The sequence below is a fragment of the Eublepharis macularius genome, chromosome 4 (genome assembly GCF_028583425.1).
Source record: "Eublepharis macularius isolate TG4126 chromosome 4, MPM_Emac_v1.0, whole genome shotgun sequence".
Lineage (NCBI taxonomy): Eukaryota > Metazoa > Chordata > Lepidosauria > Squamata > Eublepharidae > Eublepharis > Eublepharis macularius.
In genome coordinates this window covers 176,319,035-176,343,650 of record NC_072793.1, presented here as the reverse complement: position 1 = coordinate 176,343,650, position 24,616 = coordinate 176,319,035, and the positions used below count along the sequence as shown (strand labels likewise).

Here is a 24,616-nt window from a genome sequence, read left to right as displayed (position 1 = left end):
GTGTGACATAAATATTCAGCAGTTGGAAACCACCTTGTCTCTGACAAATACCGCAGCGGGAGCAAAGCTAATCTGAGTGGAATTAGTAGATATGCACTACTTGCTTCCTCAGCTGGGAAGTAATAAATGAAAGGAAAGCCAGTGGAGTTGCTATGCTAAGACACCCCCTTTCCTACACACACACACAATGCTTTGGAACTTCACTGGGTCCCAGAGCCACCTGAAGCCACATAATCCAGATGCGACCAAATGCCATTTGGAGAAGCAGGGGCTGATTCCCTTGGGAACGCTGCCACTTCTTAGTCAAGGCGTCTTTTCTAAGGGCTGTAGTAATTGGAGGCAAGCTGCTCTAGGTCCCCATTGTGGAGAACGGCAGGATATGAATGAAGTCAATTAACAAATCCAGGTGAAGAAATGGGACAGGTGAAAGGTAAGGAGTTTAGTGTGTTTGAAGGAGAAAAGGGTGCAGGGAAAGGTGAGCAGACGGAGGCTGCCGGGAGGAAAGGAAGAGGGAACAATGTGGAGAAGGGGAATAGAGAAGTACCCTCAGGAAGTTATTGTAGGTTCTCCACCATGCAATTGGTCCTGGTTCAGCCAGCACCACAGAACTGGGCCACAGATGACAGGTGGCTGGGGGGGGGGGGAAGGAGCTAAGGTGAAGATGGGGGGCAGACAGAGGTGGGAGGGAAGGAAGAGAAGGAAGTAGGAAAGGGAGGGGTTAGAGGGGCAGGGAAGGGAAAGAGGACATGATGGGGGAGGGGGAAAGGAGATATCCCTGGAAAATCGTTGCAGGTCCCCCACTCATGAGTATGCATGCAAGTGCACGTGTGTAAGAGTAACTATTGGGCCCGATTCGGCCCCTTGGGGAGTGCTCCCAGGGCAGCCTGTGATCCATGTGATGACATCACTTCCCGGAAGAGACGTCATCATGCAAACCGAGGGCACGCATGAAAATGAAAAGGGTAGGAACGCGGCCCCCCATCTCCAGCCAGGGGGCTAGGGGACCAGGCAACCCTACCTCTCAGAATGACGGAGACAGTGAAGGAGAAAAGGGTCCTCACGTTCCCAAAATTCTCCAGCATGACTTCCTTGTAGAGAGCTCTCTGGGCCGGGCTCAGCAGGGTCCACTCCCCCCGGGTGAAATGCACAGCCACGTCTTCAAAGGAAATGGGACTCTGGAAGGAGGAGAAAACATTCCTTTACACCACTGGAAAACTGGTCCATGAGGGGAAAAAATCCCAGTGTGGATATTACCACTCTGATCAAAGGAACCTGCAGGAACTCATCCCCCCCACCCCGAGAATGAAGGCTTTATTTTGATAGTCCTGGTCCTGATTTGCCAGGCCTCAAGGAGTAGTTCCCCTCCATCTCCAGTCTTTAGCCCACTCAGGCAGCCCCCTTTCTCATGCTGCCCCCGCAGTCCTCTAAGAGAATTGACTCTGGTCCCTTTTGAAGCCTGACCTCTGAAAAGTATCTCTAAAGTGGAGATATTTCCCCGGCTAAGCAGACTCTCCTTGCTTCTCCTTTACACTCTGGGAGACTCAAGCCAAAGCAGGAGACTTTTCATCAGTGCGGAGAATGTTAGAAATAGGAATAGTTTTAGAGCAGACAGAGGAAGAGCTCAGTTGAACTATATGACTACAAAACAATCCTATCAGTATCCACACATCATTAATCCCTAGATCAAGGGCCAATGTATGGCAGCCTCTCCCAAGAATCAAAAAGAGTCCAGTAGCACCTTTAAGACTAACCAATTTTATTATAGCATAAGCTTTCGAGAATCAAGTTCTCTTCGTCAGATGCCTGATCAAAACTGGGCAGATACAGAAGAGGAGGGGGAAAGAGAGGGAAGGAGGGGAGCATAAATCACAAGAAGGCAGAATGCAATTAGCATCGAGGCAATCAAAACATTCCTTTGCTTGGAAATGTAAACATTTCCTTTTGGTGTGCAGTCAGTTTGTAGCAGTGAAGGTATCCAATTCCTATGTAGTATAAGCCTTCGGTAACCACAGCTCTCCCTGCCAGTTGCATCTGACAAAGAGAACTGTGGTCCCCGAAAGCTCACACCAGGCGTCACTGGGCCCCCCCAGATCACGCCTCTGTAAAGAGAATCTGTTACCTGTGGTAATGTGATAACCATTCATAGTCCTGGACACCACTGTACAACTACATAATGGACGAATAAATACCACCTTATACCGGAAACCAACAGACCGATACTCATATCTACATGCCTCCAGCTTCCACCCTAAACATACCACTCGGTCTATTGTCTACAGCCAAGCCTTACGTTACAACCGTATCTGCTCCAATGCTCTCGACCGAGACTCACACTTAAGAGATTTACAACAAGCATTTTTGGGACTACAGTACCCACCAAATGAAGTGAAGAAACAAATTAACAGGGCCAGACTAGTACCCAGAAACAGTCTGCTCCAGGACAAACCTAAAGGAACTAACAACAGAACACCACTGGTTGTCACCTATAGCTCCCAGCTCAAACCCATCCAACGTATCATCAGTGAGCTACAACCCATCCTGGAAAATGATACCTCTCTCTCAGAAGCCCTGGGTGGAAGACCTTTCCTTGCCTACAGACAGCCCCCCAATCTTAAACGACTTCTCACTTACAATCATGAATCGGCCAGCAGAGTCACTAGCACAGGTACCAAGCCCTGCAACAGACCCAGATGCCAGCTCTGCCCCTATATCTACCCAGGGAATACAATTACAGGACCCAATGGCATCAACTACACTGTCTCTGGCTCTTACAGCTGCTCATCCTCCAATCTGATATATGCCCTCATGTGCCAACAATGTCCCTCTGCTCTGTACATTGGACAAACCAGCCAACCTCTACGCAAAAGAATAAATGGACACAAATCTGACATTAGAAATGGAAACGTCCAAAAACCAGTGGGAGAACATTTCAATCTACCAGGACATTCCACCAAAGACTTAAAGGTCGCTGTGGTTCAACAGAAACCTTTCAAAAACAAAATCCAACGGGAGGCTGCTGAATTGGAATTCATATGCAAATTTGACTCTGTCAAGCGGGGACTGAATAGAGACTATGAATGGTTATCACATTACCACAGGTAACAGATTCTCTTTACAGAGGCGTGATCTGGGGGGGCCCAGTGACGCCTGGTGTGAGCTTTCGGGGACCACAGTTCTCTTTGTCAGATGCAACTGGCAGGGAGAGCTGTGGTTACCGAAGGCTTATACTACATAGGAATTGGATACCTTCACTGCTACAAACTGACTGCACACCAAAAGGAAATGTTTACATTTCCAAGCAAAGGAATGTTTTGATTGCCTCGATGCTAATTGCATTCTGCCTTCTTGTGATTTATGCTCCCCTCCTTCCCTCTCTTTCCCCCTCCTCTTCTGTATCTGCCCAGTTTTGATCAGGCATCTGACGAAGAGAACTTGATTCTCGAAAGCTTATGCTATAATAAAATTGGTTAGTCTTAAAGGTGCTACTGGACTCTTTTTGATTTTGCTACTACAGACTAACACGGCTAACTCCTCTGGATCTATCTCCCAAGAATGACTCTCTTGAATAGCTGCTTCCGAAGGCCTTCCCGGTTGCCATTGGTAACATTCCAAAAGAATGACCCCCCCCTCCACACTCCTTAAATCCAGCGTCTTGTTTCTGGTTCCTCTTTCCCGCTCTGCTGTATTTGGAGAAAGCAGGAACTAGGCAAAGATGCCTCCGCTGGCCTTCATGCCTCACCCCTTTATTAGCCTACGAAATACTTCATTTTTACCTCTCTGTCCCCTGGAATAGGAAAAGGGAGGGGGAGGAGCTCTCTTCCCTGCAGGCTCCTTGAATGGGCCCCTGAGCTGAACTCCTGAGCATCCGGAGTATAAAACCCAACATTTCCTGCACTGCCACGGAAGCTGGCTGGGTGACCTTGGGCTGGTCACACTCTCAGCCTAACCTACCTCACACGGTTGTTGTGAGGACAAAAGGGAGGAGAGGAGGAGGATCTAAGCTGTTTTGGGTCCCCTTTGGGGGGGGTGGAATGCAGGGTATAAATAAATAAATAAATAAATAAATAAATAAATAAATAAATAAATAAATAAATAAATAAATAAATAAATAACAATGTAGATTTGAGAAGCAGGGGAAGAAATGGTTGGGAGTTTTTGATGTTGCCAAGAATATAGGAGCCCACAAGGTTGAGTGTGCATAAAAACATCAAAAGTCTACTGAGTAGATCCACATCACCAAATCCGTTACTGCAAGGGTCCTCAACGTGGTGCCTGAGGGTGCCACGGCGCCCACCAATAACTTTCCTGGTGTCTGCCAAGTGTCCATAGAGAGCGGCATTTGGCACAGGCTTCTGCTTAGCAATTGGAGATCTGATTGGCTGTGCTGATTTCTAAAAAAGTTGCTTTGGCAGCACAAAAATCTTCACTGCATGGTTGAAGGTAAGCTCTTGGGTGTGTTTGCTAATATTGTTCATTTTAAAAGACATCCTGTTAAGCAGAGGTTCTTTCTGAAATGTTGAAAACTTATGACTAGCCACATGCCCTGACACTTTGTGATTGGCCTCACCTCTTATGGCAGCCATTTTGTAGTTGGCCCCTCTTCCTATGGCCGCCATTTTGAAGTGGTGCCCACCACCCCGGGGCAGAATTCCAGAAGTGGAATTTCAGGCTCAAAAAGTTGGAGACTCCTTCACTGATGGATCTACTTGAATCCAGGATATTATGGGCACAGATATTCCTCAAAATGAAGAAATATCTTAAATGTTAGGCCGTTAATTTCTGCTGTGTTTCTGCTAATTTTGGTACCCACTCCCCAATTGAGCATAAAAACGAGTCCTTATAAATGTATCACTCTAAGACAACAAGAATGAGCACACTTTTTGTGGAAACAGGACCTTGAAGAAATACTTAGATGGATCCTGTCCTGAGTGACAATTTAAAGAGACCCCCTCCCTCCAGTTGAGCCATATATAAGCATTTCTTCATGTATAACATGTCTGCAAAATCTCAGCAAAACTCATGACTATGATTGAGTTTCCCCTTAAATTAAAGGATAAAAATATCAAAAATGTCTCAGCACATGTAAATACACATTTCCTTTTCTAGCATATATATCTTTTGCTGATTTTTACACTCACATTGTGGTGGAGAGTGCCCTCAAGTCAGAGCTGACTTATGGTGACTCTGGTGGGGTTTTCATGGCAAGAGACTAACAGAGATGGTTTGCCATTGCCTGCCTCTGCAATCCTGGTCTTCCTTGGAGGTCTCCCATCCAATTTCTAGACAAGGTTGACCCTGCTTAGCTTCTGAGATCTGTCAAGATCAGGTTCGATCTGGGCTATCCAAGTCAGGCCAAACCCACAAAGAAGACCCTGAAATAACCTTCAGAATGAACTCCAAACTGTTGCTGTATGAAGATTCATAAAAGAGTACTCGATCTATTGAAGGATTATAGTTCCCAGGTGCCCGCCTATGGCCGGCAAACTTCAGGAGAATTGCACCCTTGCTTGCAGATCTGCCAACTATTAGCAATAGGTGGCAAGCCCCCCAGAGGACGTCCGCCTTTGGCAGGCACCAAGAACAACACGCGCACTGCCAAGGAGCCAGACAATGTTACTTCCCTGCACTCCCGTGGCTGGCGCGATGATGTCACTTCCGGGAGTGATGTCATTGCACAGGCGCCAAAGAGGAACATGCTGCTGGCACGGGGCCAGTGCCAGGTCCCCCTCTCTCACCGGGAAGGTGCCGGGACCTGGCAACCCTTTGAAGGAAGCTTGTTTTGGTCCTCCACCCACTTTGGATCTCTTGTGAGATGGGCAACATGTCAGTTCCAATTCTCGGGAGAAAAATCATCCACAAAAATCACACCACAGTATTGAATAAGGAAAAAAAACTCCTAACTAAACAAACGAACAAATATGCAAGATTGATGAAATGGATAAAACTAGCTTTTGGATGTTCAGCCAAAATACACAAAACAGCAACTCCTTTGGAGGAGACAAACAGATTTTGATTTACTTCTCTCTCCCTGAATCCCGATTAGAGCTCAGGCAGATTTTAATCCGGTGGCCTTTCTATGTCCAAAGGGAGAGCAGCCATCGTTTCTTCATCCCACCAGGCCTCCATACAAACCCAGATCATTTTCAATAGGTCTAAGCTCACCCCCAAAGCCCTTGGTAAAGAGCCTCCTTGCACCCCCTCTTCAGACTCTCAAGTACTGCAGACTGCCTTTCTGCCAGCCACCCTCGTAAGGACAACTAGACCCCCCCCCCACACACACACACCTTGTGTTGTCCTTTTCACCATTGAGGCCATGAAACACTCGGAGCAATGCAATATCCCACTCTCCAGTAATGTTGCGAATTCCAGCTGGAGAAATTCCTGGAGATTTGGGGGACAATCCCAGGGGAGGGGAGGGAGATCAGGTGTAATTCTGGGAAAACTCTGGCCTCCACCTGGAGGTTGGTAACCCTACTCTCCACAGGGTAATTCTCCAGCTGGTCCTAATACAAGTATTGTTTGATCCGCCCTGCTTGGGCTTCCCTGCACAGGGGTGACCATTTTCCCACCTTCCTAGTGGGCAGCTTTGAGATCTTGCAGTGCCAGAGCGGTGGGCAAGGGGCCCGATCCCCTGAGCCTCGTGGCCGAGGAGGAAGCATCTCTGCCGGGCACTGCCCACTTCCCCACCTTACCTGAGCTGGATGCATGGGGACTCTTTTCCCCCTTGACCACCCAGAGGAGATGGCGGAGGAGGCACCGGGACCTTCCTGTTTGCTGCTGCCTGGGAGGGAGACACAGAAAAAAAAATGCTGGGAAATCTTTTTTGTTGCAGGAAAATTTCTGTTTGCTTTTCCTTTAGCAACCCCCCTGCAACCTCCCCCCCCCCCAAAGGAGGGGAGCGGCCTCATCCGGGTATAGTGCCATACAGCCCCCCCTCCAAAGGAGCCCTTTTCTCCAGGGAAACTGACCTTCGTTGACTGGAGTTAAGGTGGGATTCTGGGAGATCACCAGCCACCACCTGGAGGTTGGAAACCCAACTCCACCCTCAAATCTGCAGGAATTGCCCAGAACCAAGTTGGCAACCCTATCAACACGTGAGTGGAGTCTGGGCACCTACAAGAAGGTGTGCAATGAGAAAACCTCTGTGGTACCCTACAGTTAAGGGCAGTATTGGGGGCATTCCGGTCCACCAGTGAACACATTGGAGATCCTTGGTCTACCTCATAAGACTGTTGTGTTTATATTGGCGGCATGCATAGAGCACTGGAGGAGGGTTTGAGTCTCCCCTCTGCCATAAAGCTTGCTGAGTGGGCTTGGGCCATCTCTCTGTCTCTCTCTCGACCTATCCTACCTTACAGGATTGTTGTGAGGGAATGAGGAAGGAGGGAAGAATTACATTTCAAGGTGCTTTCGGCCCATATTGGGGGGGAAAGCAGGGAATAAACATCTCAGATAAGCAAGAACTGTATTTGCCATCATTACACTCCCTGGGGGTGAAAAATGAAAGAGATTTAAAATCTCCTTTGAAGGTTCGTGTTCGTTTCCAGCAGCACCTCTGCAGCTCCTCTTGTGGCTTGTTTGGGCTCAAGGCCTGAAGCGTTTTAGGGACCAGGGCAAAGCCCGGCTTCTCCTCTGCTGGCCCCGTGGGTGAGCAGGAGGGACCGGGAGAGAGGGCTGCGTGCCCCTTCCTCCTTTGTGGGGGGGGGGGTCAGGTGGGATAAGGGAGAACCTGCCAGTCAGATTTCTATCAAAGTCATCCTGAGGGCAGCTCCCAGACGCCAAAAGGAAGGGCCTGAAGAGGGTAAGACAAAAATCTATTTCTACATCAGGGACAACAGCAGGGAGAAGGCGAAGTCAACTGTGAGAGGGAGGGGATAAGAACCACCACCCCAATTATTCCTTGTGAATGAAGTTGAGGAGTTTGCCCATAATTTTCCTATGGGGTGGACTTGGACCCCCTTCCTGTTCTACAGCACTGAATCTGAAGGGGAGAGGGGAGTCAGTTATTATTATTTATTACTATGTATTTATTATTATAACTTATTATTTATTAGTTATTCAGTTGCACCAGGACTTCAAGGGCAAATCCAAAGACTACCATCAGATGCACGTGTTGCCCACCCAAAACCTGAGCCTGGCCGATGTAGACGACCCCAAACTGGGCACCCCAGCAGTCTAGGGATCACTTTAAGTAGGCTGGCCAACCTCCAGGAGGAACAAGGAGTTCCCCCAAAATTATGAAAGGTCTGCGGACCAAAGAGACGCGTTACTTTGGAAGAAATATGGCCCCTTCTGAAGGCAGACTCTCTGCCTTCACTGCTTATTGAGGTGGCTTTGAGGAGTGTGATTCAGTGGGGAAAGGAGAACAGAAAGAGATGTTAAGGGTTTAAGAAGGAACATGAAGTGTTATTATCCGGATAGCAAATAATAAAACAAAGCAGAGCCAATTAGCACATTTCCAAACAATACCAGAAAACATCAGCCCAAATTATTCCAAGACCAGTTGCAGCATCAGTTACCTCTAAGCTTCAAGTGTAAATATGGGAGTTGGGGGGGGGAATGGGGGACAGCACAGAAGAGGAGTGAGTGTCTAGTCTTTCCAACTAGCAGGGAGAAGCAAAATGCCACCTCTCTGTGTGGTGCAGTGTGAATTGGAAAATAAAGGAAGATAAAGATGGGGAATAAAGATTTACCTTTCCTTGTCTGCGCAGAAATCAGAAGAAGAAAAAAGGATCCAGGGCGCTGGAAGTCTGTTGCAGCCTGTGGGAAGCCCAGAGGAAACAAAGTGATTTCAGCCAGGGTTAGCCAACTGTGGGGCTGGCATAGCAGGCAGGACCCAGGAACCAGCCACAAAAGTTTAGGGTCTGGGAGGTGGCTTTTCTTCACCTCTGGTTGCATTGAGGGGAAGACGGCCTCTCTGCTGTGACGGGATTGGTTCCAGGCTAGAAACTTTGAAACTGATTGGAAGGTTTGAATGTTAGGGGCGTGGAAAGCAGAGGGAATTCCAGCTATGGACAGGATGAGTAATTTACCTTACAGGTGGCCAGCTCAACCTGGTTGGACAAAGACCTGATTAGTTTCCTTAACTTAACAAAGGCCAGGAGATGGCTGGTGCTCTGGTCCTAATTAGCTCAGCATTGCAAAGCAGATTCCTTGATAGTTCTGGAAAATTATTGACCACCAAACTCTGATCTTTACACATGGCCTGAATTGTGATGATGACCCCAAGGAAGCCCAAGAATAGAACTATTGTCAAGGGAGCATCCAGGCCCCCAGGGGACCCCTGTGGCCCCCTTCCTGCCTGTGAGTCAGCTTTTCCATTCCTGCAGCCTGATCTTAACATCTCTGTCTTATCTGAAGCCTTTCTCTCCTGCCAGGAAGCTCCTCTCATTTAATGCAGCAGCCCTCAAGTAATGGAAAACAAGGGGCTGGTGCAATAAGGAAGGTTTATTGATGCTGACTGAAGTTCACAAGGACTGGATTTTGTAAGCATTACTGGACTTAGTTGAAAATTACATGATTAATTGGTTGCATGAAACACTGTTGCTATCTTTGATACGTTGTAATCCTTTGGATGTTGATGCTGAATGATGTTCAGCACAGAGCACTTTATACACTGAATATATTGGAAGTTATACCGTGTTTGAGAGAGCTTTTGTTTGGAATTCAGTTTGCTATGAAGCAAAGCCTCTTTCACTCCTGCAACCACAGACAGCAGAAGCCTGAGAAGTCCTGGAGTTGACCAGAAAACAGGGCTCCTGCCCAGCGTTGCGCTTTCCGCGTTATAACTGAGCACACATACTCGTGTTGAGGGGAGACGCTGCTGCATCCAGGCTCATCAAGATCAGCTCCATGGCCTCTCAGAGTCGCAGTTAGCCAAAAGGGCTAACTTGTCTAAATACAATTTGGGAGGACCTGTTTTGCAGGGAAAGAATCAAAGGGAAGGGGGTGCTTCCTGGGGGGAGGGAGAGGTGGCCTTTACTTTTGTTAGGAACTGCATGTGTACAACTTGTTAGGAGGTGTACAGCATGTTCGGAACAAAACCATGTGTACAACTAAAACTATGAAATTTACTATTAAACTCATTAACTTTTTCAAAGAATTATCTTAATCAACCATAAATGTACAATTTTGCTTAAAAACACATTAGAAAATCACACAGAAAACCTTTTAGACAAATGTCTGCTTGAGGCAACGAGCCAAAGTAGCTAGAATAGAAAGTCCTTTCAGAATGCCAGCGGTTAACTGAAGGTATGAGACAGACAGTGCAATCCTATGCAGAATTACTCCAGTCTAAGGCCATTGACTTCAATGGGCTTAGACTGGAGTAACGCTCCATAGGATTGCACTGTCAGTCATTCCTGGAGCCATAATTTTGGGAACAATGGAAGACTTGAATGAGGATCCTAAAGTGTCCCAGAGCATAGTACCCAAATTATATTAACGATCAGGGATTGCACACCACGTGCAAAAAGTCTTTTTCTTCAACAGTTCATTCAGAGTGAGTGAGTGAGTGTGTGTGTGAGAGAGAGAGTGTGTGTGTGTGTGTGAGTAGGGCATTCTCCTTGAGAGGATATCCCAAACAGGTTATTACACAGGCTTTTAACCGACCCAGCCAAATCCACCTCGAGACAGACACTCTTAGAAGTTCAAAGAGCTGAGAGTGAGGAGCCCTGGCATCACACGGGCTCTGGGTTTCTCTGCTTACTCTAGTGAGATTGTGAGAATAGTAAGGGCAAACTGGCACATCCTGAGTGACATACCTGGATGTGATGCTCCACTGAGAGTGGGATACAGGTGTACAATGAGCCTCAGGGACCACCTAGTACATTCAGACTATAGGAGACCATCAATCAGACAGGACCACTTACCTGTAGGACACTTCACATGCGGGCACTGTAATGTGTGTGAATTGAGTACCCCGTTAGGGTCCTTTAGGAATCCTAGAGCTGGGAAAATGTTGCATTCTATTTATGGTACCACCTGTGCATCAGTGAACGTGGTATATATAATCCAATGTCCTTGTCCCTTATATTATGTTGGAAGCACGACACAGGCTATCAGGTCTAGGATCCAGGAACACCTGTCAAGGATCCGCACTAGACAGGTGACAGCTCCTTTGGTAGAACATTTTCTTGTGCACCACAGGAACGAACGTGAATGGAGGTTCTCAGTATTGGAGTCTCTCCAAAGAAATCTAGGCAAAAATACAAACTACTCGCTAAAAGCTGAGGCTCGGTGGATATACCGCATGGATTGCTTAACACCCAGGGGTCTAAATAATGAAATTGACTATGCAGCCTTCCTGTAAGGATTATAGCCGTTTGGATGTAAGTAATCATCAGGATGAGATCCGTATATTCGTGCTGAATACTCAGTTAGTATAAATCAACCCCAACTATTATTGCCGGCACCTGTGTTTGAATCAACACTGAATAACGTAAACAGAGTACATCCGTCTCATGTTGATCTGTATTATTTGTGAGTATGAACACCTGTTGATGTATAATCAAACTGTTGTTATAATTAAGAGTTGTATACAAGTAACAGAGCCTTTACACCTGTGTTTTTGCAGAAATAACTTAATGGTAAAGTGGCATTTGTTGGCTGTGAAGAAGCTGGGGCGAAACGCGTGGAACTAATTGCTGGCGGGCTCGTTGCCAACTGCCAACTTCGGGAGCGCTCTGACAATTGGGGAGTGACTCCAGACACCTGCAGCCATTTGGTTGCCAACTGTAGTGGGAATATCCCAGGCATTCGACTTGTGCATGTAGCCATAAAACTTGGAAGCATCCTCGGGTTTTGTGGGCTCGTTAATATTGAGAGTGAAGAATTGCACATACATATCATACATGGACTGAGCTCTAATATCTGTGATTTGGTTTCTTGTAAAACAGATTGAGGACTATGTGTATATGATTGAAAATGATTATGAGTGTATATTGTATATGAGTGGTAATTCACTGGTGTATAACTGCATATTACAAATATATTGTTATTTTGTGTATTAATTGTATTGTATATTGTTAATGCAACACACCTGGTAGTGTGATAAGTAGGTTCTTGAGGGCTTTTTTGAGTACACCCAAAACCTGAGCCTGGCTGATGTAGCTGTCCCCAAACTGGACACCCCAGCAGTCTAGGGATCACTTTAGGTAGGGTGGCCATCCTCCAGGAGGAACAAGGAGTTCCCCCAAAATTATGAAAGATCTCTGGACTACGGAGACCAGTTTCTTTGGAAGAAATGTGGCCCCTTCTGAGGGCAGACTCTCTGGCTTCCCATCCCGGGAGATTTGCCTTGCTCCCCTCCCCAAATTCTGCCCTTCCCAGGCTCTGCCCCCCCAATCTCTAGGCATTTTCCTTCCTGGAGTTGGCAACCTTAGCTTAGGCCTGTGTGTACACTGACATGCTCCCTCCCCAGAGTTCAAAAGAAAGACGCCTCAAATAAGCAACAGCAACATTTACTGACTCACAACAGTCTCAATCCTAGAGCAATTATTCCCTCAATTAACAAGGCTAGTCACCTTGGGCCAGTCAGATATACTCAACCGAACCTACCTCACAAGGTTGTTGTGAGGATAAAATAGAGTTGATTACATAAGCCACCCTGGGTGACCATTGGGGAGAAAAGGGGAGGGAATATAGGAAATAAATAACACATTTTATCTTTCTATGTATTACTTAGTCTACATTCAATTTCCTTTACTGCTCATGTATTTAATTTAATATAAATAGTATTTGTTGCCTATTTTCATACATTTATTGAAACAGGGCTTGACACCGCCCCCGTTCCCCGGGGGGGGGGGGTTTGTTCCCACAGCCCTGCAAACATGTGGACTTGCCTATTCAGACTGTCCTGGGGAATTAGCTTTCTTATCTGTGCAGTTAAAGGGAGCAGAGACCTCTACCTGCTGAGGTGGCTCTGAGGAGGGTGACTCAGCGGGGAAAGGAGAACAGGAACAGATTTTAAGGGTTTAAGAAGGGACAGGCAGTTCATTGCATGGGGATCAGCCATATTAGTGGGAAAGGGGGGAAGGCAATTATCCGGATAGCAAATAATAAAACAAAGCACATTTCCAAATAATACCAGGAAACATCAACCAAAACTATTCCAGGACCAATTGCCGCATCAGTAACCTCTGAGCTTCAAGTGTAAATATGGGAGTCGGGGGGGGGGGGAATGGGGAACAGGAGAGAAGAGGAGTGAGTGTCTTGTCTTTCCAACTAGCAGGGAGAAGCAAAATGCCACCTCTCTGTGTGATGCAGCGTGAATTGGAAAATAAGGGAAGATAAAAGACGGGGAGTGAAGATATACCTTTCCTCGTCTGCGTAGAAATCAGAGGAAGAAAAAAGGATCCAGGGTGCTGGAAGTCTGTTGCAGTCCGTGGGAAGCCCAGAGGAGACAGAAGTGATTTCAGCCAGGGTAAGCCAACTGTGGGGCTGGCATAGCAGGCAGGACCCAGGAACCAGCCACAAAAGTTTAGGGTCTGGGAGGTGGCTTTTCTTCACCTCTGGTTGCATTGAGGGGAAGACAGCCTCTCTGCTGTGACGGGATTGGTTCCAGGCTAGAAACTTTGAAACTGATTGGAAGGTTTGAATGTTAGGGGCATGGAAAGCAGAGGCATTTCCAGCTATGGACATGATGAGTAATTTACTTAACAGGTGACCAGCTCAATCTGGTTGGACAAAGACCTGATTGGCTTCCTTGACTTAACAAAAGCCAGGAGATGGCTGATGCTCTGGTCCTAATTAGCTCAGCATTGCAAAGCAGATTCCTTGATGGTGCTGGAAAATTATTGACCACCAAACTCTAATCTTTACACATGGCCTGAATTGTGATGATGACCCCAAGGAAGCCCAAGAATAGGACTATTGTCAAGGGAGCATCCAGGCCCCCAGGGGACCCCCGTGGCCCCCTTCCTGCCTGTGAGTCAGCTTTTCCATTCCTGCAGCCTGATCTTAACCTCTCAGTCTGATCTGAAGCCTTTCTCTCCTGCCTGGAAGCTCCTTTCATTTCATGCAGCAGCCTTCAAGTAATGGACAACAAGGGGCTGATGGCATATATAGAAAGTGTGCAATGATAGGATAAATAAAACAGCAAGGATTATTTTAGAATAATCGCTAATTTACTTACAAGTATCTTCTGCCTCATAAGATAAATGTTACCTTGTAAAGTCAAGCTGCAAAATCCAAACAGAACTCAACACTTTGTTTTCCACTCTAATCCCACAAAGCAATGGTTAAGACCAGCAACCATGGGAACTGCTTTGCTCTGTCTTTCTCCGTTTCCCAGAATTTTCCTAGGCAGATTTCCCTTTGCCTGAGGTTGTCCAAGAAACAGGCTGGTTTCTTGAGAATGCTTTAAAAGGTTCAGAGAATTAACGCCACGGCAGGTGACTCAAAACCACCCGTTTCTGCTGCAACGCCCTCTGATGACTGTCTGGTGCCGATTCCCTGGCCTGTCCCTCTCCCTCCCCTGAGGCCATCTTTCTTTTTGTTTTTTAAGGTTAAAATTTTCTTTATTTAAACTGTAAACTACACACCACAATAAACAACAAACAGAGGACAAGAAAATACACACGATTCTAAACATAACACACTAACAATACATATATCTATAAAATTAAAAGAAAAAGAAAAAAAACCTAAATTACACTACAACTTAAGTTCCTATTTTCTCCACAACAAGTATATACCATTTCTACAGTCCCAATTATTCTAAGTTAGTCAGAAACCCCTTCTTTTTTCTGTTGTTCCTGTTTCTTAATCCATAAATCCAGATGTCATCAAATCCTTGTTATCCACTTCATGCAAAAAGTCTATTAATGGTTTCCATTCAGTCAAGAAGTTAACTAATGTCCTTTCTCCAATTAATGCAGTAAGTTTTGCCATTAACGCAAACTCCAAAACTTTTGTCAACCATTCCTCCACTGTAGGCAATGCTGTCGTTTTCCACTTTTGTGCATAAAGTACTCTTACTGCTGTAATAAAGTATATAAACAGTGTTCTGAAACTTTTTCCAACTGGCTGTCCATTATTCTTAATAGAAAAGTCTCCAGTTTCAACCGAAGTTTAAGATTCAAAATCTTCTGAATCGATGATTGTATCTGCAACCAAAACCTCTTTGCTTTCTTACACATCCACCAAATATGAAAAAATGTCCCTTCTCATTTAGCGCATTTCCAACATACATTTGATGCCCCCTTATACATTCTAGTCAATTTTTCAGGAATCATATACCAACGATACATCATTTTGTAAGCATTTTCTTTAATACTGGAGCTTAATGTAAATTTCAGCCCCCTTGCCCACATATTTTCCCATTACTCCATTAATATATCATGTCCACAATCCCCCCCCCCCATTTAATCAGACGTTCTTTTACTTGCTCTTCCTCCGTCTCAAACCTCAACAAAACTTTATATTTTTTAGAAATAACATGTTCATCATTTGTACAAAGGGCTATTTCAAATTCAGTTTTAATTTCTCAAAGTCATAATGACTCTTGTCTAGTTTGAATCTCTCCAAAATTTGCATATATGGAAACCACTGACAGGTGTGCCCTTCTGCTGCTAAGTCCTCTCTTGATTTAATTTTAATTTGGTCCTGAGAGAATTCCAGTAAATCCTGATAAGTTAACCATTTAGGTGGACTAACCATTTCTAAAATGAGCTTCTTGCAATGACAGCCAGAGAGGTATTTTCGAACAAAACCTAAGTTCATATTTATTCCATACTCTCAGGATTACATAATGATTATTAAACTCTGCGTTGGCTTTAACTTTGTCATACCATAGATACCCATGGCACCCCAATTTTAGATCATGCCCTTCCAGGTCCAGTAATCTTCTATTTTTTAACAATATCCATTCCTTCATCCAAACCAAACAGTTAGCCACAAAATACAGTCTCACATCTGGGAGGCCCAAACCTCCTCTTTCTTTTGTGTCCTGTAGAACCTTTAATTTAACACTTGGCTTTTTGCTCTGCCATATGAATCTCGATATATCCTTCTGCCATTGATTAAATGGCATCTGTTGTCAATACAGGAATTGTGTGAAATAGAAATAACATTCTAGGTCAGACATTCATTTTAATTGTAGCTATTCCTCCCAACAGCGATAATTGAATTTTAGCCCATCTTAGCAGATGGGATAAAATCTTTGTTTTTAACATGCCATTTAGGCCAGAGGCATGAGCTGAAAGGCAAGAGCCAATGGGACCTTGGCCTTCAGCTCATCATCTAGCCATCAGGGGCTCCTGGCAAGAGGGGAGAGATCCCCATCCCCTCCAACCAACAACACAACCAGCCTGTGAATGACCTCCTGGAGGAGCAACCTTGGTCAAACTTCAGACTTGTCTTAGATGTACTTGAATCTGCATGGAGGAGGGCAGCTCCTTCCCTTGAACTTGCCTCTCTGTGGATCCATTCCACATTAACTAGTCAGCTAGACAACTAGAACATACTCCGCATATGTCTGCTCTTGAAGTTATAAATTCCTCCTAATACAGAATGCCCCAACCTTATTTTTTTCACATGGTTTTTTTTGTTGCCTTTGGCCACAAACGTTTTCTTATTGGTATATTGTTATACCAGTAACTACGGATGCTCTGAATTCTTACCTCTAGGAATTCAGAAGACCTGCTGCACCATTGTTGCAAAAGAGGTGGCAGAACTCAGTGGTGGAGTTCAAGACCGCACAATGACGTCACTTCGGGTAAGCTGGAACAAGGGGGGAGTTTTTTAAAGTTTAAATTGCCTCGGCGATAATGATAACATGGCCAGTGGCCCTGCCCCTGATCTCCAGACAGAGGGGAATTTAGACAATCTAAGCTCCCCTCTGTCTGGAAATCAGAGGGGCAGGACCACTGGCCATGTGACCATTTTTAAGAAGTTCCGGAACTCTGTTCCACCACATTCCCACTGAAAAAGCCCTGCAGCTAAACAACTAGAGCATACTCTGCATATGTCTGCTCTTGAAGTTATAACTTCACAAACATTTTCTTATTGGTATATTGTTATACCAGCAACTACAGATGCTCTGAATTCTCACCTCTAGGAATTCAGAAGACCTTCTGCAGCATTGTTGCAAAGCTACATTACAAAGCTACATTATAGAGATATGAAAGCGTGAAGATTTTAGAAATAATGCCAAAGCCCTGGTGGTCCAGGGGTGGGAGGTGGCCAGTTCCAGTGTCAAAAATAGTACTGAACTTTGAGAAGGATATAGTTGCTCCAGGCTCTACATCCACAGAGGACAGTTTGTTGTACTGGGGCTGGCCTCTGCCTCCTCTCTTCTTGGCTTTCTGGCTTGAAGCATGAGGGAGGGCACTTTGGAATGGGTGATGAAACTGCTCCCCTTTTAAGTTTCCTTATCCAAAGGTGGCAATGTATTCTTTGAACTGGGACTGAAGCTTTCCACACAGTGTTGGCATTTATATGATTTTGCCTTGAATGAATTTTTGAAGGTAATTTAAATGTCCACTAAGATGAAAGCTTTTTTCACCCTCAGGCCTTTTTACATTTTTCTCTTCTGTATGAATTTCTTTATGGCAAGTAAGGTGCAAACTCTGCTTGAAACGTTTCCCACACTCTAGGCACTAGTATGGTTTCTCCTCTGTGTGAATTCTTTGGTGGGAAGTAAGGCTGTCATTCCAACTAAAACTTCTTCCACACTTGAGGCATTTATATGGTGTGACAGATTCAGCTTCAAAAGTTGAAATTGCCAGACAGTAAGAGTATGAGTGACATGTCCTCCCCCCACCACCACCATGTTGTGAGGCTGAAATGGCAGTTGGGGATGTAATGTTAAGGGGCTGACAGTTGGAACAGATGGACAAGAGAAAGGGAGTTGGAGTCGGGCTTTGGACCAGCAAGGGTCAGCCAGTAAATCCTCTGTGTGAGGAAGTAATGTTTGTGGATCACTTTTAGTCCTTGGACTAAAGAGGGAAAAACCAGCACTAACCGCTGCTTAGAATCAAGAGATCTTAGAATTACAGTGGGCCAAGGAACTGGGTAGAAAGGAGTCTCCCCTTCAGCACCAGGAACACGGTTATTGCTCATAATTATAACACCTGCTCAGTATCTAGAAAGGGTTTGATTCAGTGAAGCACTGTAATGTCCGGAGAGAAGGGAAAATCATACTGTGCCTATGCTTTAAAAGTAGAGCATTTGTAAAGCAGGGTCAACCTCTGAAAGATGCCAGCAACTTAGACAGATGCCAAGAGTTTTGTGCCTCACACTAGTGACATTACTGTACATATGGTTTCTCCCCTGTGTGAATTCTTTGGTGGGAAGAAAGGTGGTGACCCTGACTGAAGCTTTTTCCACACTCCAGGCATTTATACGGTTTCTCCCCTGTGTGAGTTCTTTGATGAACAGTAAGACTTCTCCGCGCACCAAAGTTTTTCCCACACTCTAGGCATTTATATGGTTTCTCCCCTGTGTGAATTCTGTGGTGGGAAATAAGGCTGTCATTGCGACTGAAGCTTTTTTCACACTCCAGGCATTTATATGGTTTCTCCCCTGTGTGAATTCTTTGGTGGGAAGAAAGGTGGTGACCCTGACTGAAGCTTTTTCCACACTCCAGGCATTTATATGGTTTCTCCCTTGTGTGAATTCTTTGGTGGGAAGAAAGGTGGTGACTCTGATTGAAGCTTTTTCCACATTCCAGGCATTTATATGGTTTCACTCCTGAGTGAATTCTTTGATGGACAGTAAGTTTTCCCTGGTCTATGAAGCTTTTACCACACTCCAGGCATTTATATAGTTTCTCTCCTGTGTGAATTTGTTGATGGACAGTAAGTTTTCCCCGGTCAGTAAAGCCTTTACCACACTTCAGGCATTTATATGGTTTCTCCCCCGTGTGAATTTTTTGATGGACAGTAAGATTTCCACTCTCACTGAAGCCTTTTCCACACTCCAGGCATTTATATGGTTTCTCCCCTGTGTGAATTCTTTGGTGGGAAGAAAGGTGGTGACCCTGACTGAAGCTTTTTCCACACTCCAGACATTTATATGGTTTCTCCCCCGTGTGAATTCTTTGATGGACAGTAAGACTTCCACTGTCACTGAAGCCTTTTCCACACTCCAGGCATTTATACGGTTTCTCCCCTGTGTGAGTTCTTTGATGAACAGTAAGACTTCTCCGCGCACCAAAGCTTTTCCCACACTCTAGGCATTTATATGGTTTCTCCCCAGTGTGAATTCTGTGGTGGGAAATAAGGCTGTCATTCCGACTGAAGCTTTTTTCACACTCCAGGCATTTATATGGTTTCTCCCCTGTGTGAATTCTTTGGTGGAAAGTAAGATTGGAACTCTGATTGAAGCTTTTTTCACACTTCAGACATTTATATGGTTTCTCCCCTGTGTGAATTTTTTGATGGGAAGGAAGGTAGTCTCTCCGACCGAAGCCTTTTCCACAGTCCAGGCATTTATATGGTTTCTCCCCTGTGTGAATTCGTTGATGGACAGTAAGGTTTCCACTCTCACAGAAGCCTTTGCCACACTCCAGGCATTTATACGGTTTCTCCCCTGTGTGAATTCTTTGATGGGCAGTAAGATTCCCACTGTCACGAAAACGTTTTCCACACTCCAGGCATTTATACCGTTTCTCCCCTGTGTGAATTCTTTGGTGGGAAGAAAGGTGGTGACTCCAACTGAATCCTTTTCCACACTCCAGGCATTTATATGGTTTCTCACCTGTGTGAATTCTTTGGTGGGAAGTAAGTTTGGAATTCTGACTGAAGCTTTTTCCACACTCCAGGCATTTATATGGTTTCTCCCCTGTGTGAATTCTTTGATGGACAAGAAGACTTCCACTCTCACTGAATCCTTTTCCATACTCCAAGTATTTATATTCTTTCTCCCTGGTTTGGATTCTTTGATGGGAATTCATATTGATATACGAATTTTCAGGAAATTTTTCTTCACATGCAGTGCCTTTATTCTGGTTGTCTCCTTTGTATATTTCTGTAATTGATGGACCTTCATGAAAGTCACCACCCTTTAAATGAATGGAATTACTCCTCCCTTTCCCCTCCTCATTCTTTAGGTTATCACAGTATGCAATGTTCTCATTCATCTCTGGATAAGTCTCTTCTTTGTCTGTTGCTGGATGTTCTTTTGTTCCATTTATTGGCTCCAACAGACCTCCTCCTAAATGAAAGAGAAACCAGGCATTAATATGGGGTTGGGAGCTTGACATTTAGGGGATGAACTCAATGAACTGCTGTGGAGAATGAGAGAAAAGAGTGTTCACACTCAAAAAACTCGGTGACATCATGGATTTTAATGACTGATCAGGAGTTAATGTCAAAAACAGAGGAATATCTTTTGCCATACTCTTTTTTAGAGGGAGGTGCTTCTCTGATATGAACTGGAAGTCAGAAGAGGTTTCATGAGGTGGAGGATAAAGCCATTGGCCTTCAACCTCGACACAGGTCAGCGACTTGGTCTGGGAACTCTGGTAACGCCCCCGTCATCCTCTCCCTTCCCTTCCATGGAGATCAAGAGAGAATATCTCTGGACGGGTTCCGCCCAGTGCCTCTCATTGGAGAATAAAACTTGGTTCTCCAGCTGAAAGGAAGGGAGAATGGTGGGGGAGGTATCAGTTTTAGTTTAGAATGACAACCCGAACCTTGTTGAGCTCCTGATTGTTTCTAGAAAAATCCCTGATGGCAGAGATGAACTGCCAACAAAACTATCAAAAGGACTGGTCTCAACCATCTGAAAGTACAAGGGGACCACAGGTCCCGGAACACCACACTAGTAACAATATAGAATTTTATTCTTCAAAGTGCTAGTGCAAAGTGAATTTTTTTTCCAATAACTTATTATCTACTCCATGCATAGGTATTCAGACCCAATGCTCAATAGTCCAATATAACAGTTCCAATTCCTAAATGATGACAGGCAACAAGAGTACTGAATTCATATAATGCAATGTCCAAAATGAAATCTGTTGTTTCTTCTTCTGTAGGCAAAAGCCGTCATTGGAGGATGGCAAAGAAATCCCCACGGGAGACAGGATGGAATATAGGTCTCCTGGGCAGTTGGCAACGGGAGCGCCAGCAGGTGTAACAGCCCGTTTCACATTGTTGCACTTTATCATGCTTGTAAGGAAGACACTTGCCAATGCTGATGTAGTGAAGATACTTGTTGAAGAGGATGTGTTAAATGATGGGGACTATTGAGCATTGAGTCTGAATACCTATGCATGGAGATTATAAGGAAGATGTCCTCCTGCCTCCCTTGTGGGCCAACTCCTCACCTGCATCTGTCACGGCTCTTGGCCAACCTGGTGCCCGCTCCGACTTGCCCTTTAATTTTCTTTCCCCGCATTCCTCTGCCACAGGGCAAAATCATATTCCTCACTGCTCTCTGGGGGTTTGAAAGATAAGAACTGTGTTCACATGAGTGTAGTCTGGAGTTGCTTTTGGGCGTGTCTCTTAAGGCTTTGTTTCAGACTGCTGCAATCTGAGTCTGATTCCATTTTTAATTAGTTTTTATAATAGGAAAGAGGATTACAAAAACATTTCAGTAACAGATTCGTGTGCAAGACCTTCATTGTGTAATCAATATTTCTAAAAATTTTCTATACAACCATCAATCCATAAAAAATAAAGTGACTGAGTAACTGAATATCGACCCTTTTCTTCCCCCCTGCTTTATATCTTCAACCTTCCCTTTAGATCTCTCCAAGCATTATTTGATTTTTTAGCTCTTTTATCCACTTATTCCATTTCTTACAATATTTTTATATATTATGTATACATCAATTTAAGTCACATTTTCCATCCCTTAGATTTTAAGACAAGGGTGTTAATCCCTTAGTCATTCCAGGAACAGAACAGAGGAAAACGACAGAGGAAAAGAGCAGAAAGATAAGTGACCATTGCTATACATCATTATAAAAAGACATTTTTGTACCAGTCTTCTCTCAATCTTTCAACTGTCTAATCCAAGCCATCTAGAATTATACACTTGCATTTTCATTGTAGTGAGGCTGGGGAAAGAAAATAAGGGTTTTGTCTTAGACACTATTTTATGCTCTAAAGATTAAGAAATTTGTAAAGCTCCCTCTCTGCTGTTTCTCCTGTTTACTTATAAGTTATCTCATCTTTTGGTTAAAGAGAAAACAGGAGATCTAAAAGAGAAAGTAACTAAGAGATAGGAATAATAGCAGAAGACTCCAAAAACCCAATTGGCACATTCGCTCTAGTCCTTTAACAATAACTATATGGTGTCTAACATGTTATATAACATCTAAACTTGCATTAAGTCTGTGTTAAGCTTCATTAAGCATAGAGAGGTGCAGGGGAGATGTAGTGAAGTGAAACAACTAGGAAGCCAGTGGAATTCAAGGGGGGTTGTAATGGCCTGGCCATAAAAATTACAGATTCCACTCAGGTGACAGGGATGAACAGAGAGATCCAGCTAACTTTGATATCAACGAAAGACTCAAGGCCTTTAGACACTTTCTCATGACACTGGGGTGCCAAGATTGGGGTGCATGGATAGAATCAAAGCAGCCTAGGAAAAAAAGAGATCACTCCTACATGGGCATATGGCTAGATTTACAATGGTTGTTTGTTTAACTATTGCAAAGGACTGGGAATTGATAAACAGGCACTTGATGCGTCCTTGGAGAATGTTACATATCCTCTGGGAAGGAACTTCATTGAAGCCGAGGTGCCCAGGGAAGAAGAATGTGTTCCTTTGAAATGATAAACATTGTTAACTTGTGAATGGGCGTAACTAATTATGACCAAAATGGAATCGGCCAATGGATTCTTGCTAGGTCATTTGCACATTCATTAAGGTTGACCAATGAAAATGTCAATATTGTAGTACTTGCTAATTAATCCAAGGGTACAAAAACCCTCGTCATTCAGTCGGAGCCCCGAAGAACTGGTCAGTTCAAGGGGCTTTTCCTCCTTGGTAATTGTATCGTTCTTCCTTGCGTATAAACAGTAAAGGCCTATAGTTTTCCCCCTCAATTGGACTTCAGTTTGTGCGTTCTTTATTGATTGGGCTAAGAACGTATATGGTACCACCCTGGGTACAACAGCTGGAATGACCAGTGGCTGGCTTAGTAGAAGGCGGGTACATATTTTTAAGCTGAACATACTTTTAATTTGGGTATTTATTTAAATTGCTTATTTCCCTGTCTATCTCCCAAGTGGTTAAGAATCCCCCTCAAACACATCCCATTTTAGAGCTGATTCAAATGCTTTTCATCAGGACAGATTCCTAATAGAAGGAATAAGAGATGTTTGGGGCAGAGTTTGAGGTCAAACCATTCTGCCCTGGAAAGGACTAGATGAAAAAGAGCAAGTAAAAGCTGATGGTGCACTGGGAAATTGAAGGGGGGAAATCAATACAATGGAAACCCAAAGGGTGTCACACATTGCTTCACCCAGAAGGTTTTTAAACTGAGTAGAGCTCTGAGATTAAAGGAGTATTGTAAAGATAATATAAAACAAGGGCATTGTGACCCACCCCCTTTCAGCCTCTTTCACGATTTATACCCACAGGGCCTATTTCACCTTCTCTGGCATTGAACAATTTGGCCTGTAATACAAGTACTTGTTATCAAAGAAGCAGATAAAGGGAGCGACCATGTTATTCGGAACAGACCAGATTATGAACTGAAATGAATCAATTTAGAACTCTCTCAGCCCCAACCACCTCCCCGGGTCATTGTTGAGGGGGATAATAACGACATGCTTTGTAAACTGCTCCGAGTGGGTGTTATGTACCTGAAGGGCGGTACATAAATCAAATGTTGTTATATCATCTTTTAATTATTTAGGTGGAGATTCCATTGACTAACATATGACATTTAAGGCTCCACTTATGTTTATATTTAAGGATATTTTAATGGATCGGTGAGAAATTAAGCACCTATGATTTGCAGCGTGCTTCAATACATGGAACCTGGACTTCATTATCTGTAAAATTCACTTGTTCATGCTCAATTTTTAGTTTTTTTTTTAATTTGTTTTTCACATACTGGGTTCTAATTGTTAAGAGAGTGACATTTTGTCAGTGTTATTCTTTTTATACTGATGGAGATCTCCCCCCAAAAGTGTGAAATTCAAGGGGTTTCCAACTGTAGAATTGGCTTTTTTTGATCCGCAATCTAGGACTCCCAGACATCAGAGAATCCCAGCTACCGGCCAATTGCTCCTCTTCATCAGCGTTGTGGAGAAACAGCTCCTCCTCTTCCTCCAGCCAGGAGATGAGGTCAGGCTTGCCCATCACAGCACCTTTTTCAGGAGGAAACACAATGATGGCTCTTCTGTGTGACATAAATATTCAGCAGTTGGAAGCCACCTTGTCTCTGACAAATACTGCAGTGGGACCAAAGCTACTCTGTGTGGAATTCGTAGATATGCACTCCCTGCTTGCTCAGCTGGGAAGTAATAAATGAAAGGGAAGCCAATGGAGTTGCTATGCTAAGACACCCCCTCTCCTACACACACACCAGGAACAATGCTTTGGAACTTCACTGGATACCAGGACCACCTGAAGCCAGGGAACCCAGATGTGACCAAATGCCATTTGGAGAGGCAGGGGCCGATTCTCTTGGGAACGCTGCCACTTCTTAGTC

At 44.4% G+C, this 24,616-nt stretch overlaps 1 protein-coding gene across 1 annotated transcript in view; it reads right to left on the bottom strand.

Moving 5' to 3' along the window:
* LOC129327906 (zinc finger protein 721-like) overlaps nt 1-24,264 on the bottom strand; it is a 47,743-nt gene extending 23,479 nt beyond the window's left edge. The window contains exons 1-2 of the mRNA XM_054976654.1: nt 24,180-24,264; nt 18,331-20,157 (exon numbers count right to left, since the gene is read on the bottom strand). Of these exons, the coding sequence (XP_054832629.1) occupies nt 18,331-20,157; nt 24,180-24,264 (1,912 nt within the window). The remainder of the gene's footprint in view (nt 1-18,330; nt 20,158-24,179) is intronic.
* Between the last annotated feature and the right edge of the window lie 352 nt (nt 24,265-24,616).